Source organism: Bos mutus, chromosome 2 (assembly GCF_027580195.1).
Source record: "Bos mutus isolate GX-2022 chromosome 2, NWIPB_WYAK_1.1, whole genome shotgun sequence".
NCBI classification, from domain to species: domain Eukaryota; kingdom Metazoa; phylum Chordata; class Mammalia; order Artiodactyla; family Bovidae; genus Bos; species Bos mutus.
In genome coordinates this window covers 129,636,472-129,653,371 of record NC_091618.1, presented here as the reverse complement: position 1 = coordinate 129,653,371, position 16,900 = coordinate 129,636,472, and the positions used below count along the sequence as shown (strand labels likewise).

Below are 16,900 nucleotides of genomic sequence, written 5' to 3'. Positions count from 1 at the left end.
TGTGTGCTAAGTCACTTTAGTCATGTCTGATTGTTTGTCACCCTATGGACTGTAGCCCACCAGGCTCCTCTGTCCATGGGATTCTGCAGGCAAGATATACTGGAGTGGGTTGCCATGCCCTCCTCCAGAAGATCACCTGCCATAGGCACAACAAAATTACAAGTATAGTCCATGGGGTTGCAAAGAGTCAGACACAACTGAGTGACAAATACACACACACACACACACACACAGAAACACACAGTAATTATCAATTAGAATGAACTAAAGACCACCAGAGATTTTCTACAACTAAAGACAGAAACCTGTATGCAGGTCAGGAAGCAACAGTTAGAACTGGACATGGAACAACAGACTTGTTCCAAATGGGAAAAGGAGTACGTCAAGGCTATATATTGTCACCCTGCTTATTTAACTTCTATGCAGAGTATATCATGAGAAACGCTGGGCTGGAAGAAGCACAAGCTGGAATCAAGACTGCCAGGAGAAATCTCAATAACCTCATATATGCAGATGACCCACCTTTATGGCAAAAAGTGAAGAGGAACTAAAAAGCCTCTTGATGAAAGTTAAAGTGGAGAGTGAAAAAGTTGGCTTAAAGCTCCACATTCACAAAACGAAGATCATGGCATCTGGTCCCATCACTTCATGGGAAATAGATGGGGAAACAGTGGAAACAGTGTCAGACTTATTTTTGGGGGCTCCAAAATCACTGCAGATGGTGACTGCAGTCATGAAATTAAAAGGCGCTTACACCTTGGAAGGAAAGTTATGACCAACCTAGGTAGCATATTAAAAAGCAGAGATATTACTTTGCCAACAAAGGTCCATCTAGTCAAGGCTATGGTTTTTCCAGTGGTCATGTATGGATGTGAGAGTTGGACTGTGAAGAAAGCTGAGCACCGAAGAGTTGATGCTTTTGAACTGCGGTGCTAGAGAAGACTCTTGAGAGTCCCTTGGACTGCAAGGAGATCCAACCAGTCCATCCTAAAGGAGACCAGTCCTGGGTGTTCACTGGAAGGACAGAAGGACTGATGCTGAAGCTGAAACTCCAATACTTTGGCCACCTCATGCAAAGAGTTGACATTGGAAAAGACCCTGATGCTGGGAGGGATTGGGGGCAGGAGAAGGGGACGACAGAGGATGAGATGGCTGGATGGCATCACTGACTCGATGCTCATGAGTTTGGCTGAACTCCGGGAGTTGGTGATGGACAGGGAGGCCTGGTGTGCTGTGATTCATGGGGTCGCAAAGCGTCGGACATGACTGAGCAACTGAAATGAACTGAACTGAACCAACTGTCTTGACTTAATTGTCACTTTAGCACACTACATCTAACTATAGAATTCAGATTCATTTTAGATGTCCATTCTTCAAGATATGCTGCTGGGCTTGATTCTCAATAAATTTCAGAAGACTTAAATCTAACAGCATTTTACCTGTCCATGGTAAAATTAATTAGAAATTAGTGGGCTTCCCAGGTGGCACAGTGGTAACAAATCTGCCTGCCAATGTAGGAGACAAAAAAGACGCGGGTTCAATTCCTGGGTGGGAAGATCCCCTTAGGTAGGAAATGGCAACTCACTCCAGTACTCTTGCCTGGAAAATCCCACAGATGGACGAGCCTGACAGGCTACTGTCCAAGAGGTCACAAAGAGTAAGACATGACTAAGCACTCAGCACACGCAGCACAGCAATACAATATTTAGAAAAACTCGAAGTATTTGGAAACTAAACAACACAACTTAATTCATAATATCCAGAATCTGGAAAGAAAACAATTTTCATCAGGTGGAGACTGAGAAAACAAATTGTGGTACACTTACACAACTGAGTACTATTTATGGATTAAAAAGAATAAAGTATATGGATACATTCAACAAACCTGAATGAAAACCTCAAAAACATTTTCTTGGGGGAAGCTGGACACAAAGGAGTACGTATCATTATGATTTTATATATAAGAAGTTCAAGTACTGGCAAAACCAAACTAATGTGACAGAAATAAAAATAGTGGCTCCAAGTGGTGACTGGCTTGTAGGTGACATTAAAGAACCTTCTGGGCTGAAGGAGATGTTCTGTATTTTGTTTGTGGTGGTGGTTTCAGCAGTGTGCACACGTGCAAACACACTGAACTATCTACATACAGTTCAGATCTATGCACTTCACAGCAGCTAAATTTTACCCAGTTTTAAAAACCATTTAAGGTACAGGAAACTAAAAAGGAAAAAAAGAAAGAAAGAATTAAATAGAACAGTAAGGAGTCAATTTCAGATCTGAAGAATTCCTTAAATATGTGGTGTAACATCAACATAGAAGAAATGATGCTCTGAGGACAACAAAACTTACATACATTTAGTAATTATATTGTTGTTTAGTCACTAAGTCATGTCCTACTCTTGCAACCCCACGGACTAGCCCGCCAGGCTCCTCTGAACACAGGATTTCTCAGGCAAGAACAGTGGAGTGGGTTGCCATTTCCTTCTCCTGGGGCTCTTCCCGGCCCAGGAATCAAAGCCACTTCTCCAGCATTGTGCAGGATGATTCTTTACCAATGAGCCACTATGGAAGCCCTAGTAATTATATACTAATAAGATCAGGGTCAGTCTAATAGTAACGCTCAAAATAAACATTCTATGATTAAATTTATAAATTTATAATTTAGTTTTATAGCTAAATGTTAATTTCTTCAGTTACTATTTCTCATTTTAGAATTAGCAATAAAAAAATAAGTTCAAATAAACTGAACACAAAGGTCAATTTGGACCTTTTAAAATTATACTGGGTTAAAAACTAAAAAGCCTCTTGATGAAGGTGAAAGAGGAGAGTGAAAAAGTTGGCTTAAAACTCAACATTCAGAAAACGAAGATCATGGCATCTGGTCCCATCACTTTATGGCAAATAGATGGGGAAACAGTGTCAGACTTTATTTTTGGGGGCTCTGAAATCATGGCAGATGGTGACTGCAGCCATGAAGTTAAAAGACGCTTACTCCTTGGAAGAAAAGTTATGACCAACCTAGATAGCATATTGAAAAGCAGAGACATTACTTTGCCAACAAAGGTCCGCCTAGTCAAGGCTATGGTTTCTCCAGTGGTCATGTATGGATGTGAGAGTTGGACTGTGAAGAAAGCTGAATGCCGAAGAATTGATGCTTTTGAACTGTGGTGTTGGAGAACTCTTGAGAGTCCCTTGGACTGCAAGGAGATCCAACCAGTCCATTCTGAAGGAGATCAGCCCTGGGACTTCTTTGGAAGGAATGATGCTAAAGCTGAAACTCCAGTACTTTGGCCACCTCACGCAAAGAGTTGACTCACTGGAAAAGACTCTGACGCTGGGAGGGATTGGGGCAGGAGGAGAAGGGGATCACAGAGGATGAGATGGCTGGATGGCATGACTGACTTGACGGATGTGAGTCTGGGTGAACTCCGGAGTTGGTGATGGACAGGGAGGCCTCCCGTGCTGTGATTCATGGGGTGGCAAAGAGTCAGACACGACTTAGCGACTGAACTGAACTGACTGAAATGAAAAAGTTAAAAGGTCTTTTGTATTTTGATTAATAATAACAGGGATAAAATTAACTTCTAGCGCCAAAAACAGTCTTGTATAGTGGTTATGCTGCTGCTGCTGTTAAGTTGCTTCAGTCGTGTCCAACTCTGTGCGACCCCATAGACGGCAGCCCACCAGGCTCCGCCGTCCCTGGGATTCTCCAGGCAACAACACTGGAGTGGGCTGCCATTGCCTTCTCCGGTTATATCATCCCTTTTCTACTGGTCTCACTCTCAAGAGCTTACAATTCTCCATACTTAGGCTGAGTTTGGGCAATAGTGTTTTTAGAGAGCTCCATGGGTGATTCTAATACAAATCTAGAACTAAAAACTACTATCTGTATTCAGCAAATTGTACTGGCTAAGAGCAGAGACCTTAGAGACAGACTGCCTGGCCTGTCTTTGCATTTAGCAGCTCTACACAATGAATTAACTTTCCTGTATTTCAGTAGGCTCATCTGTAATATCTAGATAATATACATCTTAAATACTTTATAACTTTGATGTGAGGAATAAAATGAGTTAAAATGTTTTAGGTAATTAGAATAGTTCCTGGAACCTAGTGAAATGAAATGAAGTGAATTCACTCATTCATGTCTGACTCTTTGCGACCCCATGGACTGTAGCCTACAGTCTCCTCCATCCATGGGATTTTCCAGGCAGGAGTAGTGGAGTGGGGTGCCATTTCCTTCTCCAGGGGATCTTCCCAACCCAGGGACAGAACCCAGGTCTCCCGCATTGCAGGCAGAGGCTTTTTCGTCTGAACCACCAGGGAAGCCTATCATTTACTGGAACCTAGTAAATGATAGTAAATATATGGTATCATTATTTTCTATCAAGAAACACCTATCTTATAATGAATGGGGCACATAGTTGATTAAAGATTGGTAATTATTTAACCAACCTTGCTAAAAAGATTTTAAAATGAATTTTTAAATGCAGACTAGAGAATGTAATTCTGAGCTTTAGAAACTCTTAAAAAACTGGTTGAGTTATATTGTAGGTAATATACATACATTTTAAAGGAGAAATTTGAATAGGTATGTATTAGAAAATAAAAATACTACTATTGGGAGAATGGTATTAAATGTAGAAAGTGAGACTAAAACACAAGAGACATGCACATTGTGTAGCTTGTACTCAGTACGTATTTGTTGAATAAATAAATACTAGCTGAATAAGAATGTAAAAAAAAAGACTCTATTTCACTGTAAACTAGGTAAAGGAAAAATGCTTCTTGTAGTTGCTGGCTAGGCAGGCCATGCTCATAACGTTATTTTCTTCCATCTCCACTTAGAATCTCAAAGTCTAAGTTATAATGCACAAAGTTTTCAATACAGTTTGCCTTCAATTAGTACTATAAATAAGTATTTTTAGCTTTGGGACAAATTCAAAATTTTCTCCCACAATGGAGTGAGTTCAAGATGAAGGTTACCATTTGTAAATAACTATAATGTGCAACTTTTCACACATGATACTAATCTTTTGATTTATTCAAGAAGTCAATTTAATTAGTTCCTTGGGAAATATAAAAGTTATGTCCAAAGGAATATTAAGTAAATATTAAGTAAAAAGAGATGTTATCTTTGACTTTATGTCATTAAGGGATTTAGTAACTTAAATGAAAAATACTAATTCTGATTTATCACTAACCAACTCAAGTGACTCTATCTCAAGATTACATGTAATTACAAAGTTTATTTACCATTTTCAGTATTATCCCAATTACAGTATTATTCTTAGTTATTCTAAGTAGAAATATATTCATGGCTACTACAAACAAAAGTTCAAGTCAACTGACTGAGATACTAGTAGGAGGACAAAGTGTTTTCTAATCCACTAGAGGAAAAGAGGTGAAAGCAAGGTGGGGTGGGGTGGGGGAGAGGAATCCAGAAAGGAAAAAATTGTAGGAACCTTCTACTGTAAATTTTAAATGTAGGAACCTTCTACTGTATCCTAAGCTGTTGGTAGAAAACCCTGATCCTAGGTCTTATTTAAAACTCTTCGAACCTTCGATGATCTGACTGGATCCCATGATCTGTTTTTGGTAACTGTTCCCTTCTCCAGGGGATCTTCCCAACCCAGGGATTGAACCCAAGTCTCCTGCATTGCAGATGCAGTAAAAAACTGGCTGAGCCACCAGGGAAGCCCATCTTTACTACACTCCCCCATAATACATTCCTGTCATAAAGGGCATCTTTCCATTCCTCAGTAACACTGTCTTCCTTCTAGCTTCTGGGCATTCTTATGTGCTGTTCCTACTAAACAGAAAATTCTCTACACCATCCTGATCAATTTCTATTCAGGAAGTATCTCCTGTCCTATAGATATGATTAAGCCTAACTGCTAAGTGTTTTCATAACTCGTTTCTTTAAGATTGTACTTTTATTAGTGAAAGTATTGTTTTATTTGTCATTTATCACTGTATCTGAAATGATGAGCTAGAGTACACTGGCCTTGTACACAGAATATTCTCAGTATTTCCTGAAAGTGAAGTTGCTCAGTTGTGTCCGACTCTGCGACCCATGGACTGTAGCCTACCACGCTCCTCCATCCATGGGATTTTCCAGGCTAGAGACCTGGCATGGGCTGCCATTTCCTTCTCCAGGGGATATTCCCAATCCAGGGACTGAACCAGGGTCTCCTGCATTGTAGACAGACGCTGTACCGTCTGAGCCACCAGGGACACCTAAGTATTTCCTAATTGAAAGAAATAAGGAAAGAAAAGACAGGAGAGGAAAGGAAAGGAAAGGAAGAAAGAAAAAAGGGAGGAAGGAGGATGGGGAAAAAAACTGGAAACAAGAGAAAAAAGAAAAGAAAAGGAAGAATAGATGGAAGGACTGATTATCTGTAGGAGACTGCTCTCACATTCCTTAGCACTCCTTGTAGAACTTAAGACCATGGAAAAGAATTCTAAGATAGATAAAGATTAGAAGAGAAATGGTAGTTAATGCAATTCTTGAATGTTAAACATTTTTGCTCTACCTTTTCACTAATCATGATTTTCAACCTGGTCTGCCATGATCATCAGATTCTGGCTCTGGAAGATTCTAATAGAGCTTAGACATGTAGTAAGCTCTCTGATCCCAAGAAACCTAAATTTTCTCCACAGGTTTCTATTTCTGACCTCCAAATTAAATTTAATCTTGAATAAGCAAATGAAAAATAATGTCAATCACAAGAGAGAAATCTTTACACAGATTAAAAACTCTGATTAATATCATGAACATTATTTACTATGTGCCAGTCATTTATCTTATAACAAACACATAATATATCTTATTTAATCCTCACAACAACCCAAAAGATACTGTGCACACATTTTTACATAATGCTAGAAAAGAGAGGAACTGAGGTTTGAACCCAGGTGTAGCTTCAGAGGTCTTCAACAATGCTCTTCTGTTTACCTTATGGCAATAAGAAAGAGAAAACTTTGAATTCCAGAATACTGCCTGATCATTTTTAGATGAGGTCTATTAACGATAACCCTTGTATCTTAAAACCTTGGGCCTGCAAGGAGAAACAACGCTGAGACTGGGGTAATAACTGCTGTTTTGAGGTTGAAAGGGAATAGCTACCTTGAGCTGCTGCACTGTACCTACTTCCATGAGAACTGGGAACATCTATGCTTTTTTCCCCCTATTCTTAGACAACTCTCAATTCATCACTTCCTGATCAATGTCATTTAATTTTTATGGGCTTGCTGTATTAAAACTTAAATGCTCTCATCTTTAAACTGAATGTGTCATTTAGGTAAAACTAAAAATCATCATCATTATCATCATCATAGTGTATGACCTTCATTTGCATCTTGACTTAACTTTTAAAATTTGACACTTATGAAATAATTAGCAATTTGAACACTGAAGATTAAGAAATTCATGTTTTAGAAGGTGATGACAATTGTATTATGCCTCTACTGAAAATAAGAGTATCTTAAGCAGCAAGGACCTACTGTATAGCACATGAAACTCTACTCAATGTTATGTGGCAGCCTGGATGGGAGGGGAGTCTGGGAGAGAAGGGATACATGTGTATATATGGCTGAATTGCTTTGCTGTTCACCTGAAACTATCATTGTTCACTAACTGGCTATATCTTCATACAGAATAAAAGCTTAAATAAATTAATTAAAAGATTATGTTTATCTTTTATAGATACACATTAATATATATATATCATACATAAATATGTTGAAAGAAAAAACACAACCACCATCCCCACTAAACAAAAAGAAAAATGTAGAAGTTAACTTATAAAGGTTTTGCCAATTGGTGTTAATAGTGATCTTTATTACTTTAATATTGATAGTGTTTTTACAAGACTGAATAAGCTAATAAAAAAAGAAAAACAATTCGTCAAGTACCCATGTAGTTTATCACCAAATATAAACTGCAGATGACCAGTTACACTTAAAAGTTTTTCCAGATGTCTGACATAGTATTGAGATGCCTCAGGTAATAATATATGATTGGAACTATAATTGCACTCTTTCATTTTCTGGTGAGCTAAATCACTCAAAACATAATATCCTGTGATTATACCAAGTGCCTTCAGTCAACTGGAAACAACCATCATATTTTTTTGGATTTATTCAGGTAATTTGAATTTATTATTGGGTTATTTTTATTTACTGTTAATAGGGTATTATCAGATACTGACTTAAACTTATGCAGGGAGAAAGTGTTTCTTAACATTACTTCTATTTTCTAATAGATTAGTCCAGTATTAGGGCTAGGAGTTAGTTGTTTATTATTGGGATTGGTGTCATTTTTATTGTTGAGCTTTAATGCTTTCTTAATTGGTGGCTGTTTTTAGGCCTACTATGGTGTTGTTGGATCTTACTCTCTAGTTAAGGTTGTATTCGTTTCTAAAAGGCTGTACCTTTTTAGATTAACTTTCAAAGATACAGTAGGATCTATTTGGATTTTTGGTATCTTTAAAGCTGAACATCTAAAAATAGCAAATAATATGTAGTTTTTAAAGAAGAGATCAAACCATCTATTTTACCTACTCCTCCAAACCCACCATAGTTTATAAGTTGCCAATAAATAAAAGATTTTAGAAGAAAGTCTTTTGAGTTATACTGAAGAGTATAAGGAAGAGTATTAAAATCACTGAATTAAATCTGCAACGTTATACTTTTTGTATTGTTACATGTTTTAAAGAACAATTTAAAAAGGGAATATTCAAGATCTTAAAAAAGAAACCCGGTTCTAATATAAAAGTTTAAAAAAGTCCTATAATAGGAAGATTAGTATAAAAAAGAAATAGAAGAAAATGGTAGTCTTAAGAATGTAAAACTTTTAATTACAAACTTAAACCAGAAAGTAGTTTTATACCAAAATAAAAAACAAGCAAAAAGAAAAAAAAGAAAGTAAAAATCTCTAAATTAACCCCCAAAAAAGTGATGTCAAAAAAGTACTCTAGGACAAGCCACAAGGTATTTTCCATTCTGCTTTTCCATAAATAAGAAGAAAAAGAAGCTTTTTCAACCCAGTGAGTCATATAGAATGGAAATATCTGAGCATTCAGGTCACATGAAAGCTCTGGAAACTTACTTCAGTTTTTCCTCTTCACTCAATGTCTTCCACAGTTCTTCAATTTGTACTGTTGCATCTTCCAAACTGGTCTTGGAATTTTCTGTGAGAAACTGAGCACGATGATCTTGAACAAAAAGGGCGCTTGCTGACATGGGTTTCTTGATTACTCGATTGCTAATTAAATCATAAGCTGTAAGCTGTCCAGATTTGTTATCTACCACATTTGAATTTTTGTCACAGGAACTTTCACAGAGATTCTTTTGTTCAGGACTTGTATTATTATTATTACTATTTACATTACTCACTAAACTTTTTTGAGGCACTAAAATTTTCACAGGTTCAATGTTTTCTCCTCTAGAATTAAGTATATTTCCTTTGCTCCAGTCATCTGCACAAATTTCCGCAGACTTCTCAGGAACTGCTGCTTCTTCATTTTCTCCACTCTCATCTCTGTGGCCTTTATTGCCATTTTCTGATTGGGCTTGCCCAACAGAATCCACAGACCAAGTTTCACTATTCTTCTCTTGGGTGTCCTCACACGATGACTTATTCTCTGGGATTTCTTTAAACGCATTTCCATCATTCTTATCAATGCTAGAATTTTCACTATTAAAATAATCATCATAATGGTCACCAATATGTACCTGATGATTTAAACAATAATTAGTGTTTTCCCCAGATGTATCATTACGCACATCATTTTGGAAAGGAATGGCTGAAGTATCAACATTTGGATAATTATTTCCAGATGTTTCCATCTTAGTAAGAAGCACATCTGTTTCTGTTGTTTTACTAACAACCATGTCAGCTGAGGAAACATCTGTTTTATTACTTTCGTAAGAATTTGTACTAGGTAGTGATCCGTAACGAGTCGTCATCAGATTTTCAAGAGCGATTAAAACAGATTCCTAAAAATACAAATTAACAAGTATTAGGGGAAATTATGAGACTAACATTAAAAACATCTATACAGAAAAGTAAATCTTTTTCATATGAAAACAGCTAGGATTGCCTAAGTTTATAAATAATACAAAAAATTATCTGAAAAAGGTTACCTTATTCTGTAACAATACTTGACTTTTATCAGGTGTTAAATTCACATCTACATCAGCTGTTGGAACGTCAATTTTCAGAAAGAAAATGGGATACAATCGAGTAGATTCCTTTAGACATTTCAGATTGTAATAATGTCGGATTAGCTAGAAATACATGTAATGAAGACAAAAAATGACAGAAATATACTAAAGTATTATTATTCTTTAAAGTATTTATAAAGATAGAATTATTTAAGTAATATTATCCTTAAAATACCACCAGAAGAAGCACATTCAACTGAGAAACTGAGTGGATGTAACTGCTTATTAGGAAAAGTAGTATCTAAATACTAAAGCTCATTTAGAAGCTTTGAATTTACGTAACACGAAGTGCAAGCATGCATCCAGTGCAACTGACTTCATGGAAAAGATCACAGTGTCATGGGTGTTTTCAAAGTCCTGAGTTCAAATTCAAATTCTGTTACTTCCCGGCTATGTGGTCTAAGGTAGTCACTAACATTCAGTTTCTTCACTATGAAAGTAAAAGTGAAAGTCACTCAGTCATGTCTGACTCTTTGCAAACCCTAGGACTATACAGTCCATGGAATTCTCTAGGCCAGAATACTGGAGTGGGTGGCCTTTCCCTTCTCCAGGGGATCTTCCCAACCCAGGGATCGAACCCAGGTTTCCCGCATAGCAGGTGGATTCTTTACCAGCTGAGCCACAAGAGAAGACCTTCTTCACTATAAATAAGGATAATAATTCACCACGGAATTGTTGTGAAGAGTCATATGTAAGGTGAAAAGTGAAAGTGAAGTGTTAGTTGTTCAGTTGTTTCTGACTCTTTGTAGCCTGCCAGGCTCCTCTGTCCATGGAATTCTCCAGGCAAGAATACTGGAGTGGGTAACCATTCCCTACTACAGGGGATCTTCCTAATCCAGGGATTGAACCCAGGTCTCCTACATTGCAGGCAGATTCTTAATCATCTGAGCCACTAGGGAAGCGCCATACTATAATTTTTCCTTTTCCTTATTTTAGAACAAATTATTACAAATAGTCCTTATAAGAAGCTGACAAATTACTTTTTTCTTAAAAAGATTACCTTCAATATATCTTTTTGGTGTACTGGTCGACTGTTTATAAAGATGAAACTCCTTTCTGGGGTTGAAAGACTTGTGCAAGAGTGGTCTGCATCATGCTTTGGAAGAAATCCACTTAGAAAAATCTACAATTGTAATAAATAATTATAGTATTGATATGCAATGTCAACAGTAAACATGAGTCCATGGATCTGGTTATATACATTTAAAGCTATAATCAAAATTAACAAATGGATTTTCATTTTAAGGTCTAAACAGCCATAAACTTCTTGATAACCATGTCATGAGCATTAAACTTAAATTACTGAAGCATGTTAAATTGGTGTTCTCAGCTAACTCTCCCTTCTTGCAATTTTAAGGGAAAACTGGCATTCATTAAAGTTTCATGAATACGTATCTTATTGTCATAGGACATACAGTATAAATACTGCTGCTCTCTGCTCAACCCTATTTCCTACTATTTTCAAAAAAATTTCTTCCCTTATAATGTAAATTTCCTCTGGCTGTTCATCCTTTTCTTTTCAGCCACCATTTTCTGTAAAGAAGTAGCTGTTTCTATCTTTATTTTGAGTATGCCATGAAGTCAATCTGACTAGTTTTTCATTACTGAGGGAAAAAAAGATCTCTTACTCTTTGACACATTGCAATGTACTTTATCTTCATTTTTGTTTAGAAAACTATTTCACAAATGTATGAAAAGGAAGAGAGATTTAGTGAACAGAAAGCAAGGAAAATGCTCCTACTTTTAGAGATAATACAAAGAACTGTTAGGAATACAGCAAAGAGCCAGATTGAAATGGTTTAAACTCCGGCTACACTACTAATATGATCTTGATCAAATTATTCAAAATACAGGCCTATAAAATTTCTTATCTGAAACAACTGGAATCAGATGTTTTATTAACCTGTTAAGAAACAGTAATAGTGAGAAATTTTCTGCTTAGGTTTAAAAAAGCAAGAGTGTCAGGGGGTTTGCTATTTTTAGTTAAGTAGAAACCATGAGGCTCCCTACCAACACAGGCTGTAGGCTGCCACCTATGTCTGTGGCTATCCCTACCCTTGGAAATAAGTGTTTAAGGAGATGGATGCATTACCAACTTTAGAACACTAAGTGCGTTACTGTCACAGAGCCAAACTGCGCCAATTAAAAAAAGTTAATACATACAGCAAGATAATCCATTATAAAATGAAACTACTTAATTAACTATAAAACTTCACAACCCTTATAAATGGTTGCATAATTTACCAAGTAATATGAGAGCCTTCTTAAAGCACCTGCTGAGCATCAGGGAGAGCTGTTCACCCTCTGAAAGACTTACTAGGCTTGTTGATGGGGAAAAAAAAAAAAACAGAATAGGTAAGAATAAAGATTAAAATGAAGAAAACATCAGTAATATTGCTAGTGTTTTTCTTCCACACCATCTTGGTTGGCCACTGAATAAATAGTATTACTTCCAAATACTGAGCTTTAAAAATGGTTTAAGATAGATAACCTTAAGAATGAACACATGGTAAGTTACATGGAAAACTAAAATCAAATGGCAAAGTCTTATAAAATGTTACAAAAAGTGAAAATCAGGCTAGTTTGTGGGGAAAAAAAATCTCTGTAAGAGACTAAATCAGTGCAACAAAATAAAAAATAAGATAGGCCTTATAAGATTCTATACCCAAGTATCACTCAAGTAAAAAGCAAAACGAAAATCAAAGGCAAAATATAAACAAAGAATACTCCCCTGATTGCTCTTCAACTATGAACCCTTCTCTCCCTCCCTTCACTTCCAGCCTTTTATCATCTAGCTTCTACCTCAATGACCAACTCCAATAGACACTTAGCTCTACTGTGTCTACCTGACTCTCTGCAGACCCTGACACCAATGGAATTCTCTCCTTTGGGAAGCATGACACTGTTTCAGCCTTCTCTGTTGGATTTTCTACTTCCTCTCTGAAACTTCCTCTTTAGGGAGATTTTCTCTCCCTTTGCTTACAGCCTATAAGGGAGATAGTCTCCCTCAGTCTCCTCATCAGACCCCTGATTTTCTTGCTCTCTATCCCGTCTGATTAATTTCATTCCCATCTATACAACACACACCAGTGATGCTAAGATATAGGTGTACAGCCTTTATTTCTTTCATCTCTAAATGCTCAAATTTTTTAATCTTACCACATTCAAAACTTGATAAAATATTTCAGCTAACTTCCATGCTGCTGTCTAATAGCTCCTCTTGTACTCCTTTACCAAAGTAAAGACGTCTGTCCCCTACTCAGTCTGTCAAACTAACAAGTTTCCAAGCAATGCTAATGCTGCTGGTCTTCAGACGAAACTATGACAGGTAGACTCTCTAAAGCAGAACATAGGTAGCACGTCTGAATCTCCTGTCACAAGCTTCCTGGGTTATCAGCATGGGCAACAAGTTCTAGGAAACCACAAGAACCCAGCAAAATTTAGACAGTACCCTTACTATCCCAAGTCAGCCAAGAGGACCAGTCCAAAACGGCACTAGTGTCTAAACTATTAAACAACTATTAAGGGTGCTCTGAAAAACAGAACCCAAGTCAGATCATGGCTACCTTCTAAGGTAGAGAGAATTCTTAATACATTAATTGAGCACAAGCTCCATCCAAGACACTAATAAAATGATAATTATTAAGAACTCAATATTATACAAGAGAATAGGAGGGGAACTAGTAGCCAAGAGACTGCAACAAATTACAGAAAAGAAAAGAAGTCATAATAATGTATAGTCCATACAAGTTTTCAACTTTTAACATGAATCTTCAAATGAAAGATGGTTACATAAGACACAGGTTCTGAAGCTAGATGACCTGAGAGTGGAGCGGGCACGACAGAGAGCGAGCAAGCAAGACTGGGAGTGTTAGTGGCCTCATCCAGTGCTACAGGGACTCAAGAGACTCTCTAGAGCCGACAGGTCGGAAAATAAAGCTGGAAGACATACTCAAGATGGGAAAGGGAAAACAAAGGTAAGAGGGCTCAACTCCATTTCTTTCATTGAGGAAAGCAAAGAGATGAAGATTCTAAACTGAAAATCACTTAAACAACTAATGTAACCATGATACTTAAAATTAAAAACAATAAACAGAAGAGATAAAAACAGGAAGTAGGGCAGGGAAAAGAGATTTAATATGAGCTTATACATCCTTTGTCATTAAAATTTTTAAAGAGACACTTCTTGTTACCTCAACCCGACAAAAAGGACATAATTAAACAGCTTCAGTGGTAAATTAGAATTATTAAAGAACATCTTTGTTGTATACCTGAGATTCTTCACAGTGGTACTGAAAGGATTCCATATTGCCCATAACAGCAGTCCCCAGAACAGACATGAGAGCCATTTTATGATCTGATACTCTAGTTTTCTGCCAAATAATTGCCTAGGGACAAAACGACACAGACAACTTTTAGCACAACTTGGATTTAGTTAACTCAAGTACTTACAAAATATATTTCTGTATTTAGCATTCATCCCTAGTTTATATTTTCTGCATCATTTATAAGGTATCTATAGGCTATAAAGTTTGAGAGAAGCCTGGTTCTGAGTTTCAGTAGCTGTATATCCTGTAGTGTAGAGTCTATTTTAACTTACCTTAACCTTAATTTTGTTTTCTCTATGAGATGACTAAAAATACTTATCTCCCAGAGTGTTAGAAAATGAAAATATACAATGTAGATAAACACACAGGCCAGAGCCTGGCATGAAAAAATTTCATTAAATATTAATTTTCTCCCCCCTTCTAATCCTAAACTTCAGAATATATATTGCAGAGTGCATTTAAATTAAATTGCTACTTCAAGTAAACATTACTGTTTTATTGAGGATGGACATCAATGCTATAAAATTTCTGTAAACAGTTAACCTGGTATAAAAATTTAGGGTAACGCATGCTTTTTAAAATTACCATTTATATACAGAGAACTTTAAAAAAGCTAACTAAACTTGATGGACAGAAAGGCTGAATAATGGACTTGTATTTTTTTCACTATAAGCATGTAGTAGCTTAAGAGAATCATGGCTCAGACAGACAGCACTAAAGTGTGGCTGTGAAGTGCATGTTGTAACATACTGATATTTTTTCAGTTAATGAGGTTCAGTTATAGTCAAATCTCTTGAGAAACTATCAATATATAGACACATTCATTCAACAAATATTCACTTAGAAGTGTTAAATCCTACAGAAAATGTGTCAAGGGCTTAGGAGAAAACATCAACATTCAAGAGTCAGGCAGAGGAAGAGGAAGAGACTGAAAAGCACTGACACAGAGGCAAGAAGAGCCACAGGACAGTATGGTACACTGACCAAAGAGGCTTTTTAGGAAGAAGTAGGGCTTCCCTGGTAGCTCAGTGATAAAGAAACTGCCTGTCAATGCAGGAAATGCAGGTTGATCCCTGATTCACGAAGATCCCACATGCTGCAGAGCAACAAGCCATGCACTGTGACTAACGAGCCCACGTGCCACAATGAATGAAGCCTGGTGCCCTAGAGCCCGTGCTCCGCAACAGGAGAAGCCACCACAATGAGAACCCATGCGCCAGAACGAGAAAGCAGCCACTGCTCACTGCGAGGAGAGAGACATGGCCACAGGATTTAGCAATCAGCAGTGAAAGCAGTTCTGGGGTAAATGAAGCCAAATTTTAGTTACTGGATAGTGACTATACGGAAAACATATGAAAGGGACAGCTCTTTTAGGAAGTTTGGCTGTAAAGTGGACAGTAATAACTGGAGGCAGGTGGATCAAGGAAAGCTCTTGATGACACTCTTGAATAAAAAGCAGTGAGGGAAATGGGTTTACACAAGCAGGCTTGTATCAAACAGAGGGAATTGAAAACGTTCTCCTTTGTTCTTTCTCTCTCCCTCTTTTTTCTTTTTTTGTAATGTAGAAAGGTTATTTGTTACTTGTCACAAAAGGTTATTTGCAAAACGACACTGATTTAAATATCTGATTGTGGAGAAAGTTTAAAAGAGAGACACTCTGACTGGCTAGATCAAAGGATCCTAGCCAAATGAATTCCTTAACATAACCAGGAACCTATGTAGGCAGGAAAAAATACTAACATTATTATACATAATAAAATGAAAGGGGAAGCAAATGAATTTATGTTGTTCTTTAACTGGCATGTCAGGGGATAGTAGTGAAGGACAAGAAGACAACAGTCCCTGACTCTGCTTCTTGATCTGTATATCTGTAAGCCACTTTTGTTTTTAGAATCTCAAAGACCAATCTCCTTGGGAAAACAGTGTAACAACGGCTCAAGAAGACAAATTACCCAATAATTAGTGTAACAGGAAACCCTTTTATCTATTCTCAGGGTTTTATTAATACTAAGCAAGTAGGAGTTACAATTTATGAAAAATTTACTTAGTAGGCACTAACTACCATCATAGAAACCATTAATTTTCACAACCATTTCAGGCAGGTATTAGTATTTCATTTTGCAGATGAGGAAACAGGCTCAAAGAGATTTATTCACTCAAAGAATCATGATTTACACCTAACCTTTCTGGCTCCAAACTTTTACTTTGCCAATATCTCTTTCCTCACTAGTCAAAGATATTAATAAGTTACAGCCAACTCCAGATCCTAATTGGGAATTCTCAAATAGTGTCTTTGACAAATGCATTTTCATGTATGAATATGTGATATGTTATGAAATACCCAG

At 37.0% G+C, this 16,900-nt stretch overlaps 1 protein-coding gene across 5 annotated transcripts in view; it reads right to left on the bottom strand.

The window, feature by feature from the left end:
* PMS1 (PMS1 homolog 1, mismatch repair system component) overlaps positions 1 to 16,900 on the bottom strand; it is a 110,441-nt gene that overhangs the window by 12,416 nt on the left and 81,125 nt on the right. For all 5 annotated transcript variants that reach the window (XM_014476319.2, XM_070359550.1, XM_070359570.1 and 2 more), the window contains 4 exons: positions 14,499 to 14,615; positions 11,228 to 11,350; positions 10,147 to 10,290; positions 9,110 to 9,999 (listed from right to left, as the gene is read on the bottom strand). In XM_014476319.2, the coding sequence (XP_014331805.2) occupies positions 9,110 to 9,999; positions 10,147 to 10,290; positions 11,228 to 11,350; positions 14,499 to 14,615 (1,274 nt within the window). The remainder of the gene's footprint in view (positions 1 to 9,109; positions 10,000 to 10,146; positions 10,291 to 11,227; positions 11,351 to 14,498; positions 14,616 to 16,900) is intronic.